Source organism: Rhamphochromis sp. 'chilingali' (genome assembly GCF_963969265.1).
Source record: "Rhamphochromis sp. 'chilingali' genome assembly, chromosome: 9".
Classification (NCBI taxonomy): domain Eukaryota; kingdom Metazoa; phylum Chordata; class Actinopteri; order Cichliformes; family Cichlidae; genus Rhamphochromis; species Rhamphochromis sp. 'chilingali'.
The window spans coordinates 31,353,779-31,377,231 of NC_137936.1; the positions used below are offsets into that span (position 1 = coordinate 31,353,779).

The following is a 23,453-nucleotide window of genomic DNA, read 5'->3' on the forward strand; positions in this document are numbered from 1 at the left end:
CACATTCAAAATCTTCTGCAGTCAGATTTGATTTGGGTGGCGAGGTCGCCTAAGTCCACGTGTTGGGATTCATGCTGGGAAGTCTGTCATAATCACACTGCAGACGTTCCAAACCGCTCCCACAATTCTCTGCTCCAATTCTTCATTATCTTGTATTTATTTTAATTATTATGATTGAGAAATTAATTCAGCTTTACTGTAATTGCATCACATGTTTAATGATCCAGTCTCCTTGGAATTTAAATGGGGCTTCCACCTGGGTTTGCATAGCTAATGAGATTTTTTCCCCCTTGCCACTATGTTTTTTTCCCAGACTCTTGTTTCACATTTCTGACTTCTATTTCACTTGTCAAGTTAGCATCACTTTAGTGATGCAATGCACATCATTCCTTCACCAGCATTACAAAAAAGGGCATTGTGAGTGCAAATAAAGGTATTTTTGTGAAATATAAAATTGAAGGACAGCACTAAGGAGAAAGACAAACAATTTCTGTCTTTGCGACAAAATGATGAAAAATGAACACTTTCAATATATCACTAACATCTAGTTATACTGAGAATAACAATGGCTTTTTAAGCTAAAAGCTCTTCTTAAGATTGACAACTTCCATATCAGTGAGCCACTTTTCACAAAGACAGACCTGCTTATTTATTTGCTTTACCGAAGCAGCACACCTTGTTTGTTGGTAGAGGTGGGAGAGGAGAATCGAAACCGCTTCACCGGTGGGCATTCGTTTTCTATGCCTGCATTTAATGAGCCCCAAAAGATTTCTCTCTGAAAGTCACTCCAAAGTCAAATTAAGGCTGAACTTGCTAAACACGTTTCAAAACTCAGATGCGTCACTGCTTTAACCTCAGGGGTGAATGTGGGTCAGAGGCGCAATAACCAGTTGGACTACTGAATGAGAAGCAGCTAATCTGTCTTTCCCTTTTCTTCCCCTCAGTCTCACCACAGGCTATAAATGTACCTTGTCTTGGTGGCACTGGGTGAACACGCTAGCAAAACTATTGCAAAGCGCCACAAGTCAGGAATGTAAATGAAGGAGAATGAAATAAAATGTAAAGCAACCACAGACTCTCCATTTCAAATACCCACACCTAATTTATTGTGTAAGCTTTCAAACACACATTGGGAAATCAGAGGTAACTGTTGAGGGAAAAACAAACTGTGACTAAGCTGTGAGACAGACATTTTTGAATTTGCTTACTTGCTGTCTGAGAGCTAGATAAGAAGATCGACATCAATTTCATCTCGGTGAAATCCACAGCTGTGATGTTTGGTGCCAAATGTTAGCTTATTATAAAGCCTGCAAGAACTGGCATTAGTAGCCAAGCAACTTGAAAGGTGCTTTCAACTAAAGCCTACTTAAACATGTTTTTGGAACATGGGATAGAATATAGCATATAGAACTATAAAATCAACCGTTACTAGAGATGGACCGATCCGATATTACGTATCAGTATCGGTCTGATACTGACGTAAATTACTGGATCGGATATCGGAGAGAAATAAAAACTGTAATCCGATCCATTAAATATCAAAAAAACACCTCACAAAACTTGCAACAGGCCTAACTCGGCTCATAACGTAGCACGTTGCAGCAGTATGCGTCACGTGATAGAGCGGCTGTGTGTATTTGTAGCATCTGGCATTTTATCTCCGAGGAAGTTATCCCAGAGAGAAGTAAAGCAAATGTGTAAGTTCATCTCTGAATGTTTGTAAAGCATTCCAGCCTTAACCCTCCTGCCATCCTTTAAAAAACTCACACCCATCACCCTAGGGACCATTCTCAGCCACGCCATAAAAAGACCATATATCCATATTTTATTCCACTTTAAATTAGCCAACCTTGTAAAACTACTTCTCCCTGAAATATTCATGTAAAGTTTTAATTATATTTTCATTGTTTTAACCCTTCAAATCCCAGTGTTATTACATGAGCGCCCTGTGTTATAAGCCCCAAAAACCAAAAAACGAAACTAAATATTTCCACAAAAAACCAGTTGAAGTAATATGTGATTGTCATTATAAGTAGGCCTTTAGATGGACCAAAGATTGGCACCAACATACATTTTGACCTGCCATTATTTTTTTTGCATTTTTTTTGCAATTTAAAAATTAAAACTTCAAGGCCCTGAGTCTTCATTGACATCCAAGAAAAGAAGAAAAAATAAAATCATATGATGATAATTTGGGGTTGAAAAATAGCGTTTATAATGGAAGTCAATGGGCAGAAAATGGTCCCCAGGGTGATGGGTGTGGGGATTTCTGCTGCTCAGCCATTTTAGGCTGATTTAAGGAATTCACACTGGAATATTAACATTGACAGGTAAAAACTATCCTGTGGCAAGTTTGGTTATATTCCACTGAACACAGTGGAAATGGCAGCCATTTAACACATAGCAGTGGCACAAAAAGGTCCCAAGAAGGCAGGAAGGTTAAGCTTAACAACCGATATATGGAGCGACTGCCTCTTCTCTCCCCCTCCGTCTCCTGCTGCTACTTCAATCATGAAACTGATCAATGATCTGCTGATCGGCTTTTCTGTCCGTCTCTCTTGTTTGTTCATCGCCCACTTTGCACCAGAAAGAGGAAACCAGCGGCTGAACAACAGCAGCACGTTTAACCTTGATAAGCTGTTGTTAGAATTTATTTAATATTACTTTCTACAGCAGGATCTTTTTCTATGCAGCTGACGGCTGGTAACTGTGCAGGGGCGGATCTAGCAAAGTTTAGCCAGGGGGGCCGATAGGGCATGAACAGGGAAAAGGGGGCACAAAAACATACATTTCTTACTTATTCTCATTTAAATTGTCTAGCTTTTAATAAATAATTATCCGAATCTTACACCCAAAGTTTTAATCTGATGTAAAATGTATAGAAGTCCATTAGTGTATATAGTAACTATTAAGTCTAATATACCCTAGTAAGCTATACTACTTTTTCCTTTGGGAAGGTATCTGTGCAGTCTGCAATTCTGTTGAAGAAAGATGTTGAATCTATTTAATTATTCTTGAAAAATAATTTATTTCTGGGCATTTTTTTCACACACTGCATCAAATTGAAGTTGATTACGTCATTTAAGCATCATGAGGTGGAGGGTGGTTCCTTATTTTTTATTTTTTTTGCTGGGAGTTTTAGAGCCCTATTAGTTAGGTTGCTTACTCTTTAAAATACCAGAATAAGGTGGATGGAGTAGGTTTAAGTTTATTAGATTGATCAGTATTGCTGAACTATGAAATGTTTTGGGTGTATCTTTTGCATACAGGTATAACAGACTAGCTTTAGTGGGGGGGGTTTTTGTTGTTTTTTTTAACTTGAGTATGAACTTATACAAAAAGCAGCAAAATATTAAAAAAAACAGTTTTATTGATTAAAAAACACACTATATCCGATTCATATCGGTATCGACCGATATCCAAATTTATGATATTGGTATCGGACATAAAAAAGTGATATCGTGTCATCTCTATTATGTACTGAAGTTAATTCCTGATCTACAGCTTAGCAGGTTGACTAATCTCTCAGATCTCTCAGGTTAAGTTTGTTTGGTATTTAATGGTGTTTGAACACCATTAAACCCGGAAAAAAATCCTTCAGCTTGCTTTCTAAGTAGACACAGCTCTTTAATGTAACAACTGATGAATTGATGAATTGCTCCTCTTTGAAGACATCGCTGTACTGAATTAACAGAGATTAAATTGTTTTTGATCTCCTCATTTACAGTACCTACTAGTTAAACATTTCCTTTGCATTTAATTTCAAGTTGCTCTTTTTCATTTACAAGTTAACAAGCTGTTTTGTCTCACATAAGTGCCTTTTTAGATAATGAGCTGATGTTCTAATGGACCGCTGGAAGGGAGGAGCATTTATTTACAACCGATTAGCCATTAACGAAGAATAAAGCGTTACTGGCTTGTATAGTTTGTATGGACCTTCATTACAGTTGTATACTCTGGAGAAATGCATTGATGGTTATTGCTTCACATTTTATTGAAGTCGTTACACTGCTGTGCACCAAATGGAGCCAAGAATGGTTTCCTTTAGTGTTACAAGTTAAAGTGGAAAAACATACCAAACTTTACACATAACAGTGGGTGATCATAAAACTGAAAGCAAAAGCCATCCGTGCATATTTCATATAAAGCTGCTATTTAGTTTTCTTTTAACAAAACATAGAAAGCATACAAAATCTTACAGAGAAGAGTCCTAATTCTACAAATGTACAGTAACCATTCAGTCACTGTCTCTTCATCTCTGTGTTTGTCTATGCCTCTGCAGGTCAGGGTGGACAGCCCTCTGGAAGGAGGAGTGCTGTATGAGACAGTGACTGTGATGAAGGATAGCAGTCCCATCCTCAGGGACATGGCCTTCTCCCTGGACAGGAACTCTCTCTATGTCATGTCTGGCAAGCAGGTGAGGAAAAACCCTCATGTTGGTGCTGCTGTCAAGAGAACCATTGGAAAAGCAGGATGATGCGGCAACAGATGAGGCTGTCCTTCAGCTGGAAGCCCACTGGTTCAAGCCCCTATGATAGCGAGTGTTCGGCATGTTGACATGTCCTTCAGTTAAACACAAGATGTGTAGCATGAAATTTAGAGTTTTAGTTGACAAGAAACATACAGTATGGAAGTATTTTTGGAAATCGGTTAGTGGAAGCGGTTTTGAACAAACATATTAATAATGATGATTAGATTTGGATTGAGGGCCAAAACAAATAAATAATCCTTGTTTTTTTAGGCTGTTGCAAAAAGAAATGTTCTGCACATTCTGTTAAGATTAGTATTTCTGCATGGAGCTTTGGAATCAGAAGTAAAACGGTTTCAAATCAAAAACATTAAGCTATGCTAAATTATAAATTAATACTGTTTATTTGGAATTGAAGCAGAGGATTATGACTTATCCTTAAAACAATAATTCCCTTACATTCATGAACTGTACGTCTACAGAAGAGATTGTTAAATATGCAGACTGTGTGTAAGAGGATGGACCACTGCTCCAATTACTTATCCATGCGAATCGACTTACAGCGCATGCATCTTTTGTACGTAACACACACACACGCACACACATCCCTTACAAAACCAGTGTCGGCTTTTTTTTTTTCTGTGTGGCTGTATTCCACCTCATCTGCTCCTCACTTGGCCCAGCATCACAGAGGCGAGCAGTTGTTGTCGTTGTTGTTGGACGATATTCTCTGCACTCATTGGAGATAAGAGTGAACAGTGGTAATCACTTTCAACTCCCATCAAGTGATTATTTTGGCGCGCTGGCATGCCACTGTGAAATGGGATTAGGTTTCAGTGCAGCCAAAAAAAGAAAAAAAAAAGTCTCTACCACTGCTCTCGGTTGTCTTCTGACTGCTGGAATTTATTGAGCCAGAGTCACAGGACAGAAAGCCAAAGGGCAGTGGGACAATTGCAGTTGTGTCAGTTACATCAGAGTGGCTCTGACTCTTTCCTGAGAGCCTGAAAAACAGTCTGGAAATCTATAAAAGCGTCAAGTTTAAGACAACACATAATGTCATTTGAGGAAGAATAGAGACAGTCTTGTGTTGGGTGCCGTCTTCTAAAACAAATCAAGGCAGCTCTTCCTTCTGTGTGATAGACTGGAAGAGACAGGGCATAACTTATTGATGAGCTCTGGTCGTTCAAGGAGAGACACATGCTTCCTTCAAGGAGATAGCCAGCTATTCTCCTCACTCCGCCTTCAGTGACGCACAGTAACAGAGCAATAACCAAACCCTGCTTCGCCTGGCATTTTCTCTCAATATTAGAACAGCTTTGGCTTTGTAGCCTCCAGGAGCTTGAAACAGAGTAAAGCCTTCCGCTTTCTGTCTCCTCCTCCATCTTTGCTCAGCTTTCCCTTTAGACTTCCCCGTATCATGGGTAAGGAATCCCCCTGGGAGAGGGCTTCACTCGCAGATTTCCCACATTTCCAGTAGATCCCAGAGATGAGAGATTTTCAGATTCCTGGGAGCCAAACAATACAGAAATGATGTGGAATGAGGAGCGAAGCACAGACAGATTTGGCTGAGATCAGCCGACCCTTGTGGAATAACAATGAGCCCCTCTGTCTCCTGCCGGGTGAAACATGCAGGGTTAGCATGATGATGAAGAGTGAGGATCGTGTGTATGTGTGTGGATGTGTGTGTTTTTGTGTCTTCACCAAAACACCCCTTGGAAGCCATTATTGATATGGAAAAAAAACAGCAGTTAATCTTTTTTCTCACTGTATGCCTTTAGTTTGATCAATTCTAAGAATAGAAATGCTCAGAATCCAAACACACTAAAACCTCACTGAATGTCACTCTTCAGTCTGTGAAGTCATGGCTAGGAGGGGAGAGGGGAGAGAGAAGTGCTGCAGGGTTTTTCCAGAGCAATCTTTCAAAGTGCCACTCTGTGAAATGTAAAATCATTGCTTGAAATCCAACCCAACCATTTCTTTGTTTACCTGTGCCTATTTATTAACCCTTACCTGTATGTGAGAGTACAGTGTACCAGCGTTTCCCAGCCTATTTTGTGGGACCTTCCCCCTAAACTCAGATGGGCTGAAGCCCGCCTTTACCAACACACCTATCATGATCCAAACGTGTTCATTTGAATTGTTTCTAAACTGCATGAATATTCATCAGCAGCCACATGGTGCATCTTTTTCTGTTTGTAGACAGATGTTGTAATTGCAATTTAAAAATGAAATATGGATCTAAGATTGTTTATATTTATGTTATCCTTATTTTCTTTGCTTTTGGTTTAGTTTGCATTCATACTACTGTAACACTTCCGGAGTTTGCAGTCGTTTATCAGCACTTATCCACTAATGAACTCAGGTGTTGCTGTACTGTTAACACGGGCTGGTAGGAGCCGTGTCTTGCGAAGTGAATGTGCTGTGCTGGTGATTTAGTACTTCTTCTGACAAAATCAGCCTCTCACTAATCTGTAACCTCATTTGTTTATTGCATTATTATGAAATCGTATTATTCTTAATTAAGCAGAGGTACTCTGTCATCTAAATATACAGCCCGACAACTACAGAGTACCTTTTGAGTTACAAAATTATTCTGTTGTGAAATCACTGCAGCCAGGGTGCTGAAAAGGCCAAGAGAGTTTCAAACAGAAACCTCTCTCTAAAGGTGTTCGCTTAAACTAACGTAACATGTTTTAAGTGTTTACAGCCGATAAAGTGAAGAAATTAAATTTAACAGGAATCTGCATTACAATGTTAATACAGACTTTATTTTTTTCATATCCTGAAATGGTAAATGGACTGATTCTTATTATTCACTTCTAAACTCAAGTGCAACTAATAAACATTCACACACATTCACACTCCGATGAACGCATCGGAGGGTTATTTGAGGTTAGTATCTTGCCCAAGGATATTTGGCATGCGGACTGGGGGAGCCAGGAATCGAACCACCAACCTTCCGATCAGTAGCTGATCTGCTCTACGACCTGAGCCACAGCCACCCCGTCTTTTGAAATTTTTGCACCACATATATTAATATTTTTATATTTATGATTTAATGTAGCACAATTTTTGAAACAGCTATAGTCATACTGTAAAACACTGGAAAGGTGTTGGATATTCGTTGAAATGCAATGCAATCATGTAGTCATGTGATGGCTGTGGATTTTTCCAAATCAGACTGAGGATATAGGATGACAGCATCACAGAGGTCTAAAAGCCTGAATGGTCATCTGACAGCATTCGTAAAGTTCCAATAAATCCGGATGAAAGTGTTACAGAGATAGTGAATTGGTCAGATAATAAGGTCGAGCATTAGTGTAAGGCCATCCCAGATGTTGCGAGACGATAAAGATTTTCCCAAAGCTAGAAAAGTGGATGTGATCATCAGCCGATTCTACCACGGTACAACGCTCAAAAGCAGTCAGAATGAGATTTTGCCTCTGGGGAAAAGGGGCATATTTATTGGTTTTCTGTGATTGCTTGAAATGAGGAAATACCACGAAAAAACACAAGGCAAACAAAAGCTTGATGAGAAATACTAAAACTCCGTCTAGTTATGAATGATTCATGAGGATCTACAGCACACTGAACATCCACTGAGAAATTGTGCTTAATTTAAGCAAACACAATTGTAGACATACATTATAAAGGACACACATATACAGTATGTTGTCATATGAACATTGCACAAATTTTCCTTTCTTAGCCATATTCCAAGATGAACAGGTATCTACTTGAGATGTATTCAGTATTCTGTAACAAAGAAAATTCAAATCCCATACAAATTTACTGGTGTGGAAATACATATTCTTATGTTGTTGCGGTCGGTGATCTCCACCAGTGCTCTCTTCTCGTAATTTTCCAGCTTATTTTTTATAACTAAAAATATCTGAATTTCACCCTCATGTTTCAGCTCCCCGTTTAGCCAATTCGGAACCAGTGACTATGTCTTGATTTCCCCTTGGACTGCCTCATTCTGTTTATCTGTGGGTGTTCAGGTCACTACAAAAAATATGAATATTTAAATAAACAACAGCATTAGCTTGTGCTTTCACTCGCAGCAATACCATGGCTGGTCTTGTGTCTGTGCGTTTTTATGGTAAAATATACTCCTTGAAACTACTGTAGCAAGAACTACACAAAGATCATTTTCCAGTACTTCTGTAGATGTTACTACATGTGTCAGTCTGGGATAACTTTAGATCGATTTTGTCAATGCAATAGAGCCACAACCATTCAAAATATTAGGGGTGTGCAGCTGAGCTCAAAATGAAAGAAGAGTGTGAAGATGGGTTTGTTCTAACCAATGGTTACAGAGAAATAGCTTCATCATGGAGCTGTGTTGTTTCTGTGTTGGTGCTTTAGATGATAAATTAAACATGGGTATACCCGCCAATCTGAGAAGTGTCTCCAAACCTGGATTCTTTTTAATGACCAGCAAAGGATGACTACTACATAAAGATCTCAGATTCCATAAAAGTCTTTGGGATAATGACTCCTGGTGACTCATTGTGTACTCTTAAGAAACGTTAGTCCCATTTAGAGTCAAATAGAGTGTAAGCAGAGTATGCTTTAGGTTGTGGGTACTTTGTGATTAATAAGCTGCTTCTATAAGAGTCTGCAGCATTCTGTTTTGCTCAGTCAGATGCACATACCGCTCGCTGTTATGGTACAGCGTGTGATTAGCTCTATGCAGAGTTTTGCAGATGCAAATCTACATGTTTTAGTGCCGTCTACACATTACAAAGCTTAGTGGCATTGCTGCTGTTGTTTGTTGGCACTGAAGATAAAATTGCCAGACATACAAATCATTATAAGTAAATTGACAACCAAGCGTGGAAACGAATTAAAGATGTAACTGCAGCCATTGTTTTTGCAAGTCATCTGTGCTTCTTTGAATTCTGTTGTTTGTTTTACACAACTGCCTATTTATAGTGAAATATGGTTGTTGCCTTTCCTGTTCATGGCAACTTTTCACCCAAACAGATTTTTACTAATGCAGTTTCAACATATTGTACCAGATTTATCTAGATACATTTGAAAACTATGAAATGTTGAGTAAGGTGTTCCAATTAGTATCTTTGATTTTCTATTTTATGTCAAGTTGTTATGAGTGGCTTAAGTGTGCAACAAAACGTGTGATTTCACTTGTATGTATGTATTTAACATGTAAATTAGTAAGTCAATTGTGTAGCGTTTTTCCTTTTATGCTTGCCATCAAATTGTCAAACCCTAACCCTGGTGTCAGCCAGCTGGCTGGGCCTTTCACAACTCCACCCATGGGACACATGACCTAAAAAGACAAAGTGACAGGAGGGTCACCACAAAGTGATCTTGAATGACATAATATTTTGTTGTCTTGTTATGACCATCAAAGTGGACTTTATGCAACTGATATTTCTGAGGCTTGCTATACTTATCATTTTATTAGGCGCAACACAACATGAAGGGTGGTGTACTGGAGACCTTCTGAATGGATGCATATCATGTAACTGTAATAGTGTAATTGATCCAGTGACCGTTGTTGTGTTGTAACTTACCTTTGTGCCTGCATCTCAAATATTCCTGTTTATACATGCACACACAGTTTATTATGTGTGTTTGTGTTTATACACACACACACACACACACACACACACACACACACACACACACACACACACACACACACACACACACACACACTCAGGACATATTGTTTGAGCTTATTTGGATTCAACTCAGTAAGACCGTGCTCAGATCAGTTCCACTAAAGGAATCAACCCTGATTCTGCGGTGCAGGCTTCACATCTGATTCTCAGAACAGACAGTAGAAAACAGAAGATCCATAGCTCTCCCCCTGTAAAGGTCACACCGCAGACCAACTTTGTTAACTTAGATGAGCCTCAGTCTACAACAATTCATGGATTATTTCTACTGCGTCAGATATGTACTTAGAGCCCTCAGCTCCACCCGTGCTGCAAAATAATTTTGTTAATGGAATGCACCGAAGGGATTCTGAACTGCTGGAAAAAAGGGAGAAAGTTATTTCGAAGGGAGCAGCAGATAATCCATTTTGCCAACACAGACCTGAGAGAGCACACACTTATGCTATCAAGAGCACCGGAGACACTCTAATCCATAATCCACTCTTCATTTGTGATTGCTTACATCAGGAAATTGCTTGCATCATATGTCCAGACCCAGAATAATAACAAAGTATAAAATAGCTGGGCTAACTGGTTTTGTATGCAGGGGTGGTGCAAACGCAACAGCAGCTAATGGAGAGCTTATGCTTTGCCAGACATTCATGCATGGAAGTGGTGCTAGAAGTAGAGAATGTGGCTGTCTGTTAGAATGCGTTTCTGTCTGCGCAGATGTGGAAAATAGTACAGACCTATATAATGTGGCTACAGTGTAATATACTTTATTGGTGTGTAAGAAAATCCTTTATCAAAGGTTATAAAAAAAGTTAAATATGAAGATTGCTGCAAAACTGCTTCTCAGATTTTGGTGTCATTTCAAGTCATTTCTGACAAAAAAATCTAGCAATTCTTCATGTGGGTAAACCCACAGTACTGCATACTGCAAATTTGTGTCTGCAGCTAGAAAGAGAAAAAACGGGTTGTTTTCCTTTGGGATATTTCAGTGCGAGCTCTGACGAGGCTTCCTTATAGTGCAAAATAGGCAAAATGATGAAATGGGCTTTGCTCACTCATCATCAGCTGCTTATTATTTCATCAGTGTTTTATTTGCATGCCTTTGTTGGCCTTATTTCCACTCCATGACATCAGTATAATTGATGCACAGGTTGATGGCTTTTGGATAAAATTCTATTTAATACACTGTCTACCCAGTTTAGGCGTGTCATATGTCAGTATTCTGGCTTATTGGTCAGTGCTTTTGAATTACTTTATTAGTATTTTATTTAGATGTCCCACTTTGTGTGAAATATGATGATAAAATAATATATGTGGCACCTCTAAGCAAATTTCGGTAGCCACATCTATAAGAAGTTTCAGAGGATAGTTTGTATAAGACCAATGTTTGCATATTTCTGTATGACTATTTTGGGTGTCCAGGTGGCCTGGTGGTTTGGGACACTTACAGATATTTCCGGGTTCAGATCAGAAAGCTAATAATGCATGCATGTTATTTTTGCTTCACCATTTTTCCATGTTTCCTGTCTGGATGTCCACTGAAGATTACACAGTGTGGGCACAAATGTACCACATTTATCTTAATAATGTAAAATTGATTGTAATCTAAATTGGACAATATGTTCATGAACAATATAGGGCTCCTACTGGATTCAAGACTCTTTACAGATTTGCTATAGATTAAAAAAGATGTTAAAAATATTGCAACAAGACAGCACTAGAATTTATAGCATTGTTTTTTAATTTTCTTGAGCTGTTAAACTGTTCCTCTTGTTTAGGTGGCTCAAGTTCCTGTGGAGGCCTGTGAGCAGTACAGTACATGTGCTGAGTGTCTGAGCTCTGGTGACCCCCACTGTGGCTGGTGCGTCCTGTATAACATGTAAGTCCACTCACTTTATCTTCTCTCACAATCCCATACTCTCATCATAGCCCAGGGATTTAAAAGCACAAAATTACTGTATGTAGTCACATGATTTGTTGAGTTTAATATAACACAGTTATTGTACTCCATGGAGTTTGCCATTATCAACAGCTGGCAGGATGAATATAAAGCCAGGAAGTGGTTACTGGACAGTGTGATCCCTCCTAAATAGCGCTATTTGGGACAGCAGAAACTGCATGCCCACCAGATTTTATTGTCTGTCGCACAAGAGGAAAAGGGGTGTTTAATGGAGGAGGGAGGGATTAGCCTTACAGCCACAGCAGGTGTACCAGCTGCACTTCTACATACCCGGGGAACATTTTGGACCTGATGGAGCAGGCTTATCTCCTCCATCTTAATTATCTGACCCCAGGTTAGCTTGCATAATACCTCGATATGGAGCAAAGGGGATTCAGAAGATTAAAACCCTGTGTTTCTGAACCAGCCGTCGTGTTGAATCTGACCTCAGCCAGGGATTTACTGCTGTCATCATATGACGTCGTCATTTCAGCCAGCAATATCTTGATGGTGATCAGCATTATTTAAATTGCAGCTCTCTGCTTTATCAAACTGGGTGGGAAGAAGGAAAAAAAGTGCTTTTTAAAATCTAAATTACTTCATTAAACAGTTGTTTTTTTTCTCCCTGAGTACTGACTTTGAAAGTCCCATTAAACTGTTTATTTAAATTAATGCCTTACACTTATCAGTGAGTAGATAGGCTGCTGTTCCCTCAAGTAACCCAAAGTGAATCATGATCTCTCACACTGCAGAATGAGACTACTTTGTTTTTCTGTCTATTAAATCCAGATTGGGGTCTTTTTCAGCTGCCTGAATGACTCTCTCAGTGTGGCACATACACTGCTTTCAGGATCTCAGTTTCCTACCCCTGGCAGGGTGAACCAAAGAACCTATCTAACAGAGTGTGTGTGGGGGGGTGTTTCTGAGCATGCAAAGAGCCTGAAGGAAACACGAACAAATGGTTCCATCAGACAAAACACGGTGGATAAAAGAGGGAAAAATAAAAGGCAATGAAAGACGGTCAGAGATGAAAGACGTTTTTTTTCAGGAGCACTTCATCTGATGAGCGGTTAGAAGGTGACCGTCTACACTGCTGTGGCTGCGGTCCGCCTCAAGGAGCCGAGCCAGCAACAGCTGTCACCACGTTTCCAATGCACCTTTATATCGTGTTGTAATTACAGCAGAGGCCTCGGTGCTCTTTGAGCTCTTTCAGGAGGTGCCACCCCCTCAACAGCCTCTGAGAGTGGATTAAGTACCTTCTCCCCTTGCTGCATGTGTTACATGTTAAAAAGAAAGAGATGATGGTGTACAGTCAAAATGCTCTCTGGATTTGCTTTCTTAGTTCAACTTTACAGCACAGATACGCTTTATTAATTCTTTTTAAACAGTGTTTGTGTTTAAGTACAGCATAGAAACCGTACAGTCAGATAGATTCTCTCTGAGAGAAAACTGCTATAATGCTTCTATGGTAGTGTCAAGATGGTAGTGTCAATATAATCTCTACATCAAATCCTACATTTCTAAAGCTGGCCAAAAAAAAAAAAAAAAAAGATTTAAAGGTCCTTTCCACTTCTTGCCATTACTTAAAATATCTTTTTACTTTGCACTTCTCTCTTACGGGATTATTCTAAGGTCACAGTATGCTGCCAGCCCTTTCACTTTTACTTTTAATTGCCTGTTGGAGTCTGGGAGTTAAAGCTATTCTTCTATTGCTCAGTAATTTCCTCTGCGCAAAAAAAAGCAAAGTGAAATGTTATAGAGACAACCAGCATCTTAAAGTCATTTATAGGAAATAAAAAGTAATTGGACACAATTGGAAATACTTTTAAATGCTATATAACACTTAATTCATATCAACTCAGTCTATATCTGCTATATATTATATAATATGTCTGAAAAAGCAGATATGGATGGCTAAAGGTTTTATCTAAACTCTGATTTAGCCAAAGTAGCAGCACTGGTTCTATGAATGGGAATTGGAGAGAGCTGGGTGATACGACAAAGAGGAGAAAGGTAGATATATTGTGTGCAGAAGACCAGGTGGAAGGGAAGCAAGGCCAGGAGCATTGGGAGTGGATTCAAGCTTTTTTTTTATCATAGGAGAAATGGGGCTAATGAGGTAATCTTGAATAAATAGTGTTGTGGAAGTGAAGAAAGTGTCAGACAGGATCATGAATTTGAAGCTGGAAATCGAATGTTGAATGTTCTCAGTGCCTATGCCCCACAGGTTGGATGTCAGTTTGAAGAGAAATTCTGGAGTAAGTTAAATGAAGTGGTAGAGAGTGTCCCCAGGAGGAGAGATTGGTGATTGGTGCAGACCTCAATGAACATGTAGTTGAAGGGAACAAAGGTGATGAAGAGGTGTTGGGTAGCTATGGTGTTAAGAGAGGAGAGAAATGCAGTAGGAAAGATGATGGAAATAGTTGTGGTGAACACGTACAACAATAAGAGGGAGGAACATAAGGTGACATTAAAGAGTGGAGGAAGCTTCACATGGGTAAACTGGATTAAATGCTGGAAGCTGAAGAAGGAAGAAAGTTGAGTCCAGGAAGGAGTTGAGACAGGCTCTGGTGGGTAAGGAAGATTTGTCAGATGACCAGGAAAGTGTAGTGCTGAGGTCAAGAAGGTGTTTGGTGGGTTCAACAGACTCGGTGGTAGAATGAGAAAGTGCAGAAAAGAAAGAGAGTGGTTAGCAAAGAAAATGTGGGACAGTCAGAAAAGTTGAAGAAAGTAGATAGGAGTACTGAGAGGCTAGGCATATGGCAAAGAGAGAGGTGGCAAAGGAAAAGTCGTATGTGAGGATAGATATTAAGGAAGGAAAAAAGACTTGTATTGATTGACTTGGTAGAGAGACTGAGCTGGAAAGGATGTGCAGCAGGTTAGGGTGATCAAGGACAAAAAGGGAAATGTAACAAGTAGAGAGAGTGTTTAGAGATGTTGGAACCAGTACTTTGAATGTAGACAATGTCGAAGATGAAGATGAATATGAAGATGTAGAAGATGAATGAATGTAGAAAATGACAGCAAGAGGGAGACAGTTGGAAGAAAGTTAGGAAGGAAGTGCAGAGGTAAGGACGAAGTGAGAGCAGCTTTGAAGAGGACGATGAGAGCAAAGGCAGTTGCAGTCCAAGCAGTCCAGATGACATACCTGTGAATATACAGAGATTTCTAGGAGGGAGGGCAGTGGACGTTTCGACCAGCTTGTTTAACACTATCATAGAGAGTGAGAGGATGGCTGAGGAATGAAGAAGAAGTGTACAGGTACTGTTTTTCAAGAAAAAAAGATGATGTGCAGAGCTATACTGACAACAGAGGAATAAAGATGATGAGCCTTACCATGATGATATGGGAAAGAGTTTTTGAAGCTAGGCCAAGAAGAGAGTTAATAACCAGTAGCAGCAGTATGGCAGAATGTCAGAGAAAGAGCATTAAAGATAGAATGTTTGGATTGAGAGTGTTGATGGACAACTATGAGAGGGCCAGAACGGGTTGCACTGTGCTTTTGTGGCTCTAGAGAAAGAATATAATAGGGTGCCAAGAGAGGAACTGTGGTAGTGCTTGAGGAAGTCAGAAGTAGCAGAAAACCATTCGAGGGTGGGTCAGGACATGGATGAGGAATGTGAAACAGTGGTGAGTTGTGAGGATTTTTAAGTGATAGAGATTGTGTTTAGAGGCAAAATTTTAAAAAAAATTTTTTTTCCCAAAAACTGTATATATCTCTTTTCTGCCTTCACTGAGCAGTTAAAGTACTTTGGCACTACAACCCAAATCTATTCACTTTAAGCACTTTTTATCTGTCAAACACACTCATGGTCTGATGGATGCTTCAGGCACCAATTGGGGATCAGTATCTTGCAGATCGGAGGAGCTGTGATACAAATCACTGACCCTCTGATTGGTATATAATTAACTCTACCTTCTGAGCCGCAGCAGCCTGGTCTTTTAGGAGTGAAGTGCTGATTGACCAACAATAACATATAAAACTCAGTGAGATTCAACACTAAGCTCGACATTATTTAATACATTTTTACCTGGAACTTTCTGTTTCTCCACAGGTGTTCGAGAAGAGATCGGTGTCAACGGGCAGACGAAGCCTTCCACTTTGCGACAGACATTGACCGCTGTGTGAAGGTTATTGCTCACCCAGACAGCATCGCTGTATCAGCACATAGTGTCCCTGTGAGTCTGCTTATCATTCCGCCAATCACTGCAATGCCACTCCACTCACAATGCCAGTGTTTATGAGCAATCAGCAGGAGTATCCTTGTTCATCCACATGTACAGTAAGAATAAGCCCGGGAGAGAAGATTCGTTTTGTGAGATGTGAATTGAGACAGAAGGTCCCTGTAGGGCATCCACTATATTTACTTTGGTTTAAAAACATGTATTATGAGATTGGAGACAAATGTGAATGGGGGAGAGTTGTTATTGTAGCGTACTCTGTCTGCTCCTCTGATGCATCAGCCAAAAGGTTGATTACATTTTCTGAAAGCTCTATTTAGCTGCTCTTTCTCCAGTAGCCAAGAGCACAGAAGACATTAGGAGGTAAAAAAAAACATCATCTTAAAAGGACTCGTGGGACATTTGAGGCAATGTGCTTGTTTGTTTTATTCTTGAGTAATATAGGAGATGATCAACATCACTCGTGGGTAAATGTGCAGCTGGAGCCAGAAGCTGGTTACCTTAGCATTAAAACTGGAAAACGCCCAGTCAATAAAAATGCTATACATAAATCTCACTGAAACAAATCTTGAATAAGTCCAGCTTCTTTCCTCCTATATGCAGTCTTAGTGTTAAGTTATAAACTAACCATCTATCTGGGCATTTACTACACTGGTACAACAGAAGAATCTGTCTTTTCATCTAACTGTAGGCAAGAAAGAAAGAACAATGTGTGTGTTTGTGCGTATTTCCAAAATTGGCTTATTCTCAAACTAGATGTGATAAAATATACAGCTGAATCTGTTATATAGTGCTGACATCGCACTGTCAGACTGTTCCCCACCACTGTAAGTGTAGCAGTGTCTTAAATCTTTCCTGTCTGCTTTCTTTTAGCTTCTACTTGAGGTGAACAATGTTCCAGACCTTTCTGCTGGTATTACTTGTTCATTTGGCCAGCAGGCTGAATTGGAGGGTCATGTGAAGGGGAACAGGGTTATGTGTCTTTCCCCAGCTGGAAAAGATGTTCCCCAAATACCAGAGGGACAAGGTGAGCTCAGATATCAGTGTATATTGTAAAAAAAATCAATAAAAATATAAACCTATAACCAATATTTAATGATGCTAACATAAGATGTAAGGATTAATGTATCAATATTCTAGACTCTAACAAAAAGAGTCTGCTTTAAAGATTGGCTCCCTTGCAGTTTTTGTTTAGCCAAAGATGTGGTGAGTACCAAGGAGCTGTAGAATTTCCTCTGAGCATTTAAAGTAATCCTTCAATTGAAGTTTGTGACAGAAGGTTTTCTCATGACAACAGCAATATGCCCTTCCAGGAATGCAGACACCAGGTGGCTCTTTACAGGAATGTGATAAAAGCATTAACTTTTTTTTTTTTTGCCTCACTTTGACCTTCTCTTTTCACTCATTGTTTTCATTCTTTCACCCATCCTTTTTGTCTCTCTCTCATCAACTCTCTTACATGTTTTTCCACTCCCTCTCGCTTTCCCTTCGCTCACCACGCTGCGTCTGCGTCCTTCTCTTTAAGACTGGGCTGGGGTAGAGCTTCGTCTGAATTCAAAGGAAACGGGTCAAATGGTCGCCAGCACGGAGGTGAAATTCTACAACTGCAGCACACATAAAATGTGAGTTCAGCTGCCCCTGCACCCCCCAACCCACCATCCACCATCCACCCCACATCTTTGATTTGTTCAATAGATGGAAGAGCACGATTTAATTTAGAGCAATGATGTACTGATGCTCCCAACCCTACTTAAGATCAGCCTGTTAGATAACCTTTGAGATCAATTTATCTGTCAGGTTTAATTTAAATCAACATGATGCATTTGCCATGGCCTGTTTGTTTCGACTCTGGTTTAACTAGCAGTTTGTGGGCTTACTGGTTGAAGCTTTAAGTATCAGTTAACTATCATTGTCTGCCGCACACTCCTGTGAATTCAATACTGAATTCAATACTGAATTCAATACTCATCCTAGAAAATGTTTTAGGTCTACGAACTGGTATCCAATACAGCAAAAAACTATTAAAGCTGAAGCATTCATGATATACATCATGTACTAACTGCAAAAGATTTACCAGTAAGATCATAGTAAATTTGTCATTTATGACCCCCTGTCTTTGGACAAAAGACCCAGAGTTTATAAGGATTAAAGACTGCAAAACATGACAGGAGGACAGATCGTCGTTCTGCTCTTTGACAGAATCAGCAGTGTTTGGATCAGCCTTTTATATGGTTGTTTTCTTGGTCTTTGAATTACTGTTTTAACACCAGCTGATCAGAAAATATTTTTACAGTTAATCATTGTTTATTTTCTATTCCTTTTTTAAGCAAAAAAACTTCAATCATTCTGAGGGTTCAGCTTTCTCAGTGTGAATTTCCTGCTTTCCTCTGTTTCATATCAAAGTACTTCTGAGTTTTGAACTGTCTGCGGTACAAAATAGGAGACAAAGGTACAACAAACTAAACAATTAATAGAGAGAATAATTGTTAGATTAAACGGTAATAAACTACAATTGTTTGTTGCAGCCCTTATACATATTAACACCTAGAAATGGCTTCACTCTAGACCAACAGTCCCTGACGGCTGCTTAAAAAGATAAGTACTAGATTCACACACCCCCTTTTGACTTCATCCCAAGGGGCCTTGCCAGAGAATTGTGTTTGCCTCCAATATTAGACATAAGATATTTTATATTTTTAGCCTTGCTCTGATGCTTGAGGGTAAGTAAAATAATTTAAAAGTACATTATTTAAATGTCATCCAATATAAGCCTACTAACTGGGCAGGGACGCAGTTTTGACTTTGAGCCATTATGCAAATGTCTGCTGTATTTATCATAACAGTAAAATATGACAAGAGTCTTTCTTTGTGAATAACAATTGCAAGCACTGCTACAAATGTGGATCTTATTAGGATGAAAGCCAATTAGCAGCATTTGTCAGCTTTAAAAGAAGTTAGCAAACACTTTATAAGTTTTCACAGCAACATTAACAAAACTCCAAATAAGGAAAATTTAATTATTTACTTTAAAGAACTTAAACCTACAACGTGTGCTTTTTTTAAAATCTACTTCAAGTGAGTCACACATCATGAGCCAACACATGCTTTTTTTTTGAGGTTTTAATTGATGTGCTTAAACATAGGCTTCACTTAACTGAACGTTGAATTACACCCAGCCATGAGTGACAAAAGCTAGCCTCTGTATCCACTTTGGGAGGAAACATTTGACTGATGGAGTATTTATAGTAAACCCAGAAAATTAGCCCACATGCCACTTATTCACAATGCTCTTTGACTGTGACATAAACGCTGCAATATAACCATATTAAGCCATTAGAAGAAAACAGTTGGAAGCTCATCACATCCGCCCCACCCCAGTACGGCCTCCATTAGCTGCAGGGTGACCCTGTATACTCCTGTGATTAATATTTCAGACCAAACACACTCCTAACCCAGCACCTCTTTCTCCCCCTCTACCTCCGCTACCACCATCACCTCACCACCACATCACCCTCCATAATTAATTATCCAGTGTTTGCAGCACCCTGCCAGTCCAGCTCTATTAATGCGCAACCCCCCGAATTTCATTCTAACACATGCACCCACAAGCACACATTTTTATGTCCATACTGGCCCTGGGCAGCTAATTAATATCAAATTTTAATGAAGCTGCTCTACATTTATTGGCATTTGTAACTCACTATGAGCTGCAGTGTTGGAGCTCTACTAGTGTTTTTATAGTTTTCTCATGGCTGCATCTCATTCAGCAGGACAATTTAGGATTAACAGACTGTGATAATGCATGGATCCTCTTCCTACACTCTGGTAGAACTTAATTAGAGGCAGGAAAGTCAACAACCTCCCCAACAGGAAAAGAGGATAGACCCTAATCAGAATCTATACAATTGCTTTATTGGTTTATGAACAGCTGTGTATCGTTCATCTCTGCTGTATTAGCACTGCTTCCATGTTTGTTGACCAAAATGTGATTAAATCTCGTTGGATAGATTCCACAACCTTAATCCACAACTGACCGCTTGTTGTAGGTGACTGAATCCAAGCCAGAGCTGTTGCACAATTCTACCCATGAAACATTCGGTTATTTCCATTCTGATTTTGTACACAATCCTGAGAAGATTGGCATAGTGTTAACTGCAAACAACATAATAAAATGAAAAGCTGTAGTAGTCAAATTTAGATGTATTAAGGACACTGTGTCCTTGATACTAGTGTACATCATTTTTTATATTCCTAGAATGACTGTTTATGCTTTAACTAACAGTGACATGTGAACGGTTTCTCTCCTACCAATATTTCAAGCTGAAGGTAATGCTTTGTTACGCACAAACAAAAAAAAACAAAACACATTCATGCTGCCTGAGGACATCTTCATAAAAGAGAGTGTCAAGATAAATTCAGCACAATCCTTCATTAGTCTCCCGTCTGCAGTCCTTTACGAAGTCTGAGAAAGGGAACATGCAGATGATGGGCAGGGTTTACAATCTGTGTAAATGCGGTAGTGTTGCATGGCACACTTAGTGAACAGTCTGTCATAATGTGTTCATTTTGTCCTGCAGGTGTCTGTCCTGTGTAAACAGCACTTTTCGCTGTCACTGGTGTAAATACCGCAACCTGTGCACGCACGACCCAAGCAGCTGTTCTTTCCAGGAGGGCAGAGTCAACGCCTCGGAGGTACTTTCATAGAAATACTAGAGCAGATTGAAGTCTTGCTTTCAGGAACACAATTTTTCTGATGATATATGACACTTTTGCCTTAAAGGTAGAAATCCAAGTAAACAAAAACACATTCTCTGCAAAGAATCATTAGGATAAAAACCTTACAGCCACACCAGTGGCCTTGCAAAGCCATACGGGGAGAAGGATGGTTCGATCAGCACCCTAACATGCTCATTTTAGCAAATATCATCTTCCACTTAGTTTTTTTGCATATTAACGGTCAGCACTAAGCACATTAGCAACTAAAGAGAATTTCATTAGTTTTCCAAGTGTTTAGTCATAAACCAAAGTGCTATTCACATTAAAAGCATATAAAAGCTGTATATGACAGAATTTAAAAAATTGTGAATACTTTTTTTCATAATGAATACTTTGAATCATTTTTTTGTCAAATGTCATGATAATTGGTCTTTCAGGAACTTTAGTATAAATATGTATACAAATATTTTTGCCAATCCATCCTGGAGGATGTTATATATTTTAGCTGATTAGAGGAAACTGTGTACTACTAGTGATATTAGAAGAAAACTCAGAGGTTTACCAAAGACTGTATTATCCTTACTAATCATGCAGCAGTTTAATGGCAGTTCGTCAATATGTTGTGAAAATATTTCAGCAAAGAGCCACCTGTCCATACAATTCCTAGTAATAATATAGATAATTAAATGCTTAATAGAGTAGAAAACAGGGTTGTACTTGATATGTGAACGTAAACAGGTGAGATTTGAACTCTGGAATAGAGTCTAGCTGATATAGCTGAAGAGGTAGTGAGTTCCTACATATCAATCAACTTTACTGTAGAAAAATGATGCACCATGTGAATGCAAAGTCTATTTGGATTAGTGATTTCTTTGCCCCACTAATCCCTGAGTCATATTACAGATTCATATGGATTATGTCATATTAGGCTACATTCAACAAAACAAACAGATGTGCATGCAAACCAACATAGACTAGTGTACAGAAACTATAATGTGTGTGTTTTAGATACACAGCTCAATCTGTCATAAGGAAGCTAACTTTGAAAATATCATAAATGCTACCTGTTTAATATTGAGGCAGTTGATACGTATTTACTGTAAAAAGTAAAATTGCAGTTCTTCGTATGTTCCTTTCACAGGCATGTCCTCAGCTTCTTAACTCTGGAGAAATTCTCATTCCGGCTGGTGAGGTTCGACCCATTACCCTGAGGGCCCGGAACCTTCCTCAGCCACAGTCGGGCCAGCGGGGCTATGAGTGTGTGGTGAATGTGCAGGGTGTCAGCCACCGTGTCACGGCGCTCCGCTTCAACAGCACCAGTGTGCAGTGCCAGAACAGCTCGGTATGACCTCAAACACTCCCAGCGGGAGTCTCACAGCTGTCAAATGAGGCAGACGGCTTGGATGCTGTGTAGGCAAGGTACATAGGGTATATCAGCATCAGTGAATACCGCCTGAAGTGTCAAGCACACCGAGGCAAAAGTAGAGGAAAGGGAAAGTGATAAGGAATTGTGAAAAGCATGTAAGAGAAAGAAGGGGAGTAACAGGGAAGTAACGAAGGAGAGAAGGGAAAATTGTTGCATGGTTAAAAACGAAATACACCACAACTATACGACTGTATCTCAAAACCGTATCTCAGTTTGAATGGCATAAGTTATGGAGGAGCACAGGATATTTCTTGCCCAATTTTTTACACAATACAAATCACAGGCTAAATTTCAATGGAAAAGCACACCTTGGCACTCTGTGACAATGTATGAAAAGGCCATTTTTCTTCAGATGTGGATGATCGGCCACCCCAGCCTGGGTTTGCGTCCCTACATGTCAAAGAGTAGAGGAGCAGACAACCATGGCAGAAATGACAGATGGTTAAAAGCATTGTCTCGCTGCTGCCCTTTCATCCCCTCATTTTCCCTACTCTGTCTCTCTCCATCTTTTTTATACTCTGTGCCCTGTCTCCCTTTGAATTCCCCTCTCCCCCCTATTCTGAACACTCTCTTACTTTTGGTTTCTGCTTTTCAGTATATGTACGAGGGTGTGAAGATCAGTGACCTGGCAGTGGACCTCTCCATTGTATGGAACGGCAATTTCATCATTGACAATCCAGAGAAGATTAAAGGTGCCTCTGTCATCTATCACTGCCATACCAGAGAAGTGTAAAACACTCAATCTACAGGGTATAGATGGGTCATAGAAAGCACTTGAAGGCTCCTGAAGGGCCTTGAGAGAAAGTTCACAATAGCAGGGAGTGTTATCAAAGAGCACCCAATCACTTGTACACCTGAAGGGGTGAAGGATGATTTTTCATATTTGCTCAGCTTGGCTCTTACTGCCGCTTTTGGTTTCTTGTCCATCATCCTGCACGGAAAGGTGCTTGTCAGCTGTCATGGTGGGTGGTACATTAAATACATCCCCATTGACCAAAATATATGCATGCCATGAATTTTAACAGGCCTTGCTGTTATTTAAGGAAGTTCATTTACATGGGTATAAATAAAGGTTACTTA

The 23,453-nt window shown here is 39.5% G+C and overlaps 1 protein-coding gene across 1 annotated transcript in view; it reads left to right on the forward strand.

Annotated features, from left to right (window-relative positions):
• Positions 1-23,453, forward strand: part of LOC308403313 (plexin-A2-like) — an 86,474-nt gene that overhangs the window by 35,901 nt on the left and 27,120 nt on the right. Inside the window, exons 4-11 of the mRNA XM_080892617.1 lie at positions 4,283-4,417; positions 11,889-11,989; positions 16,105-16,228; positions 17,105-17,258; positions 17,757-17,853; positions 20,809-20,923; positions 22,089-22,289; positions 22,969-23,065. Coding sequence (XP_080748743.1) covers positions 4,283-4,417; positions 11,889-11,989; positions 16,105-16,228; positions 17,105-17,258; positions 17,757-17,853; positions 20,809-20,923; positions 22,089-22,289; positions 22,969-23,065 — 1,024 coding nt within the window. The remainder of the gene's footprint in view (positions 1-4,282; positions 4,418-11,888; positions 11,990-16,104; positions 16,229-17,104; positions 17,259-17,756; positions 17,854-20,808; positions 20,924-22,088; positions 22,290-22,968; positions 23,066-23,453) is intronic.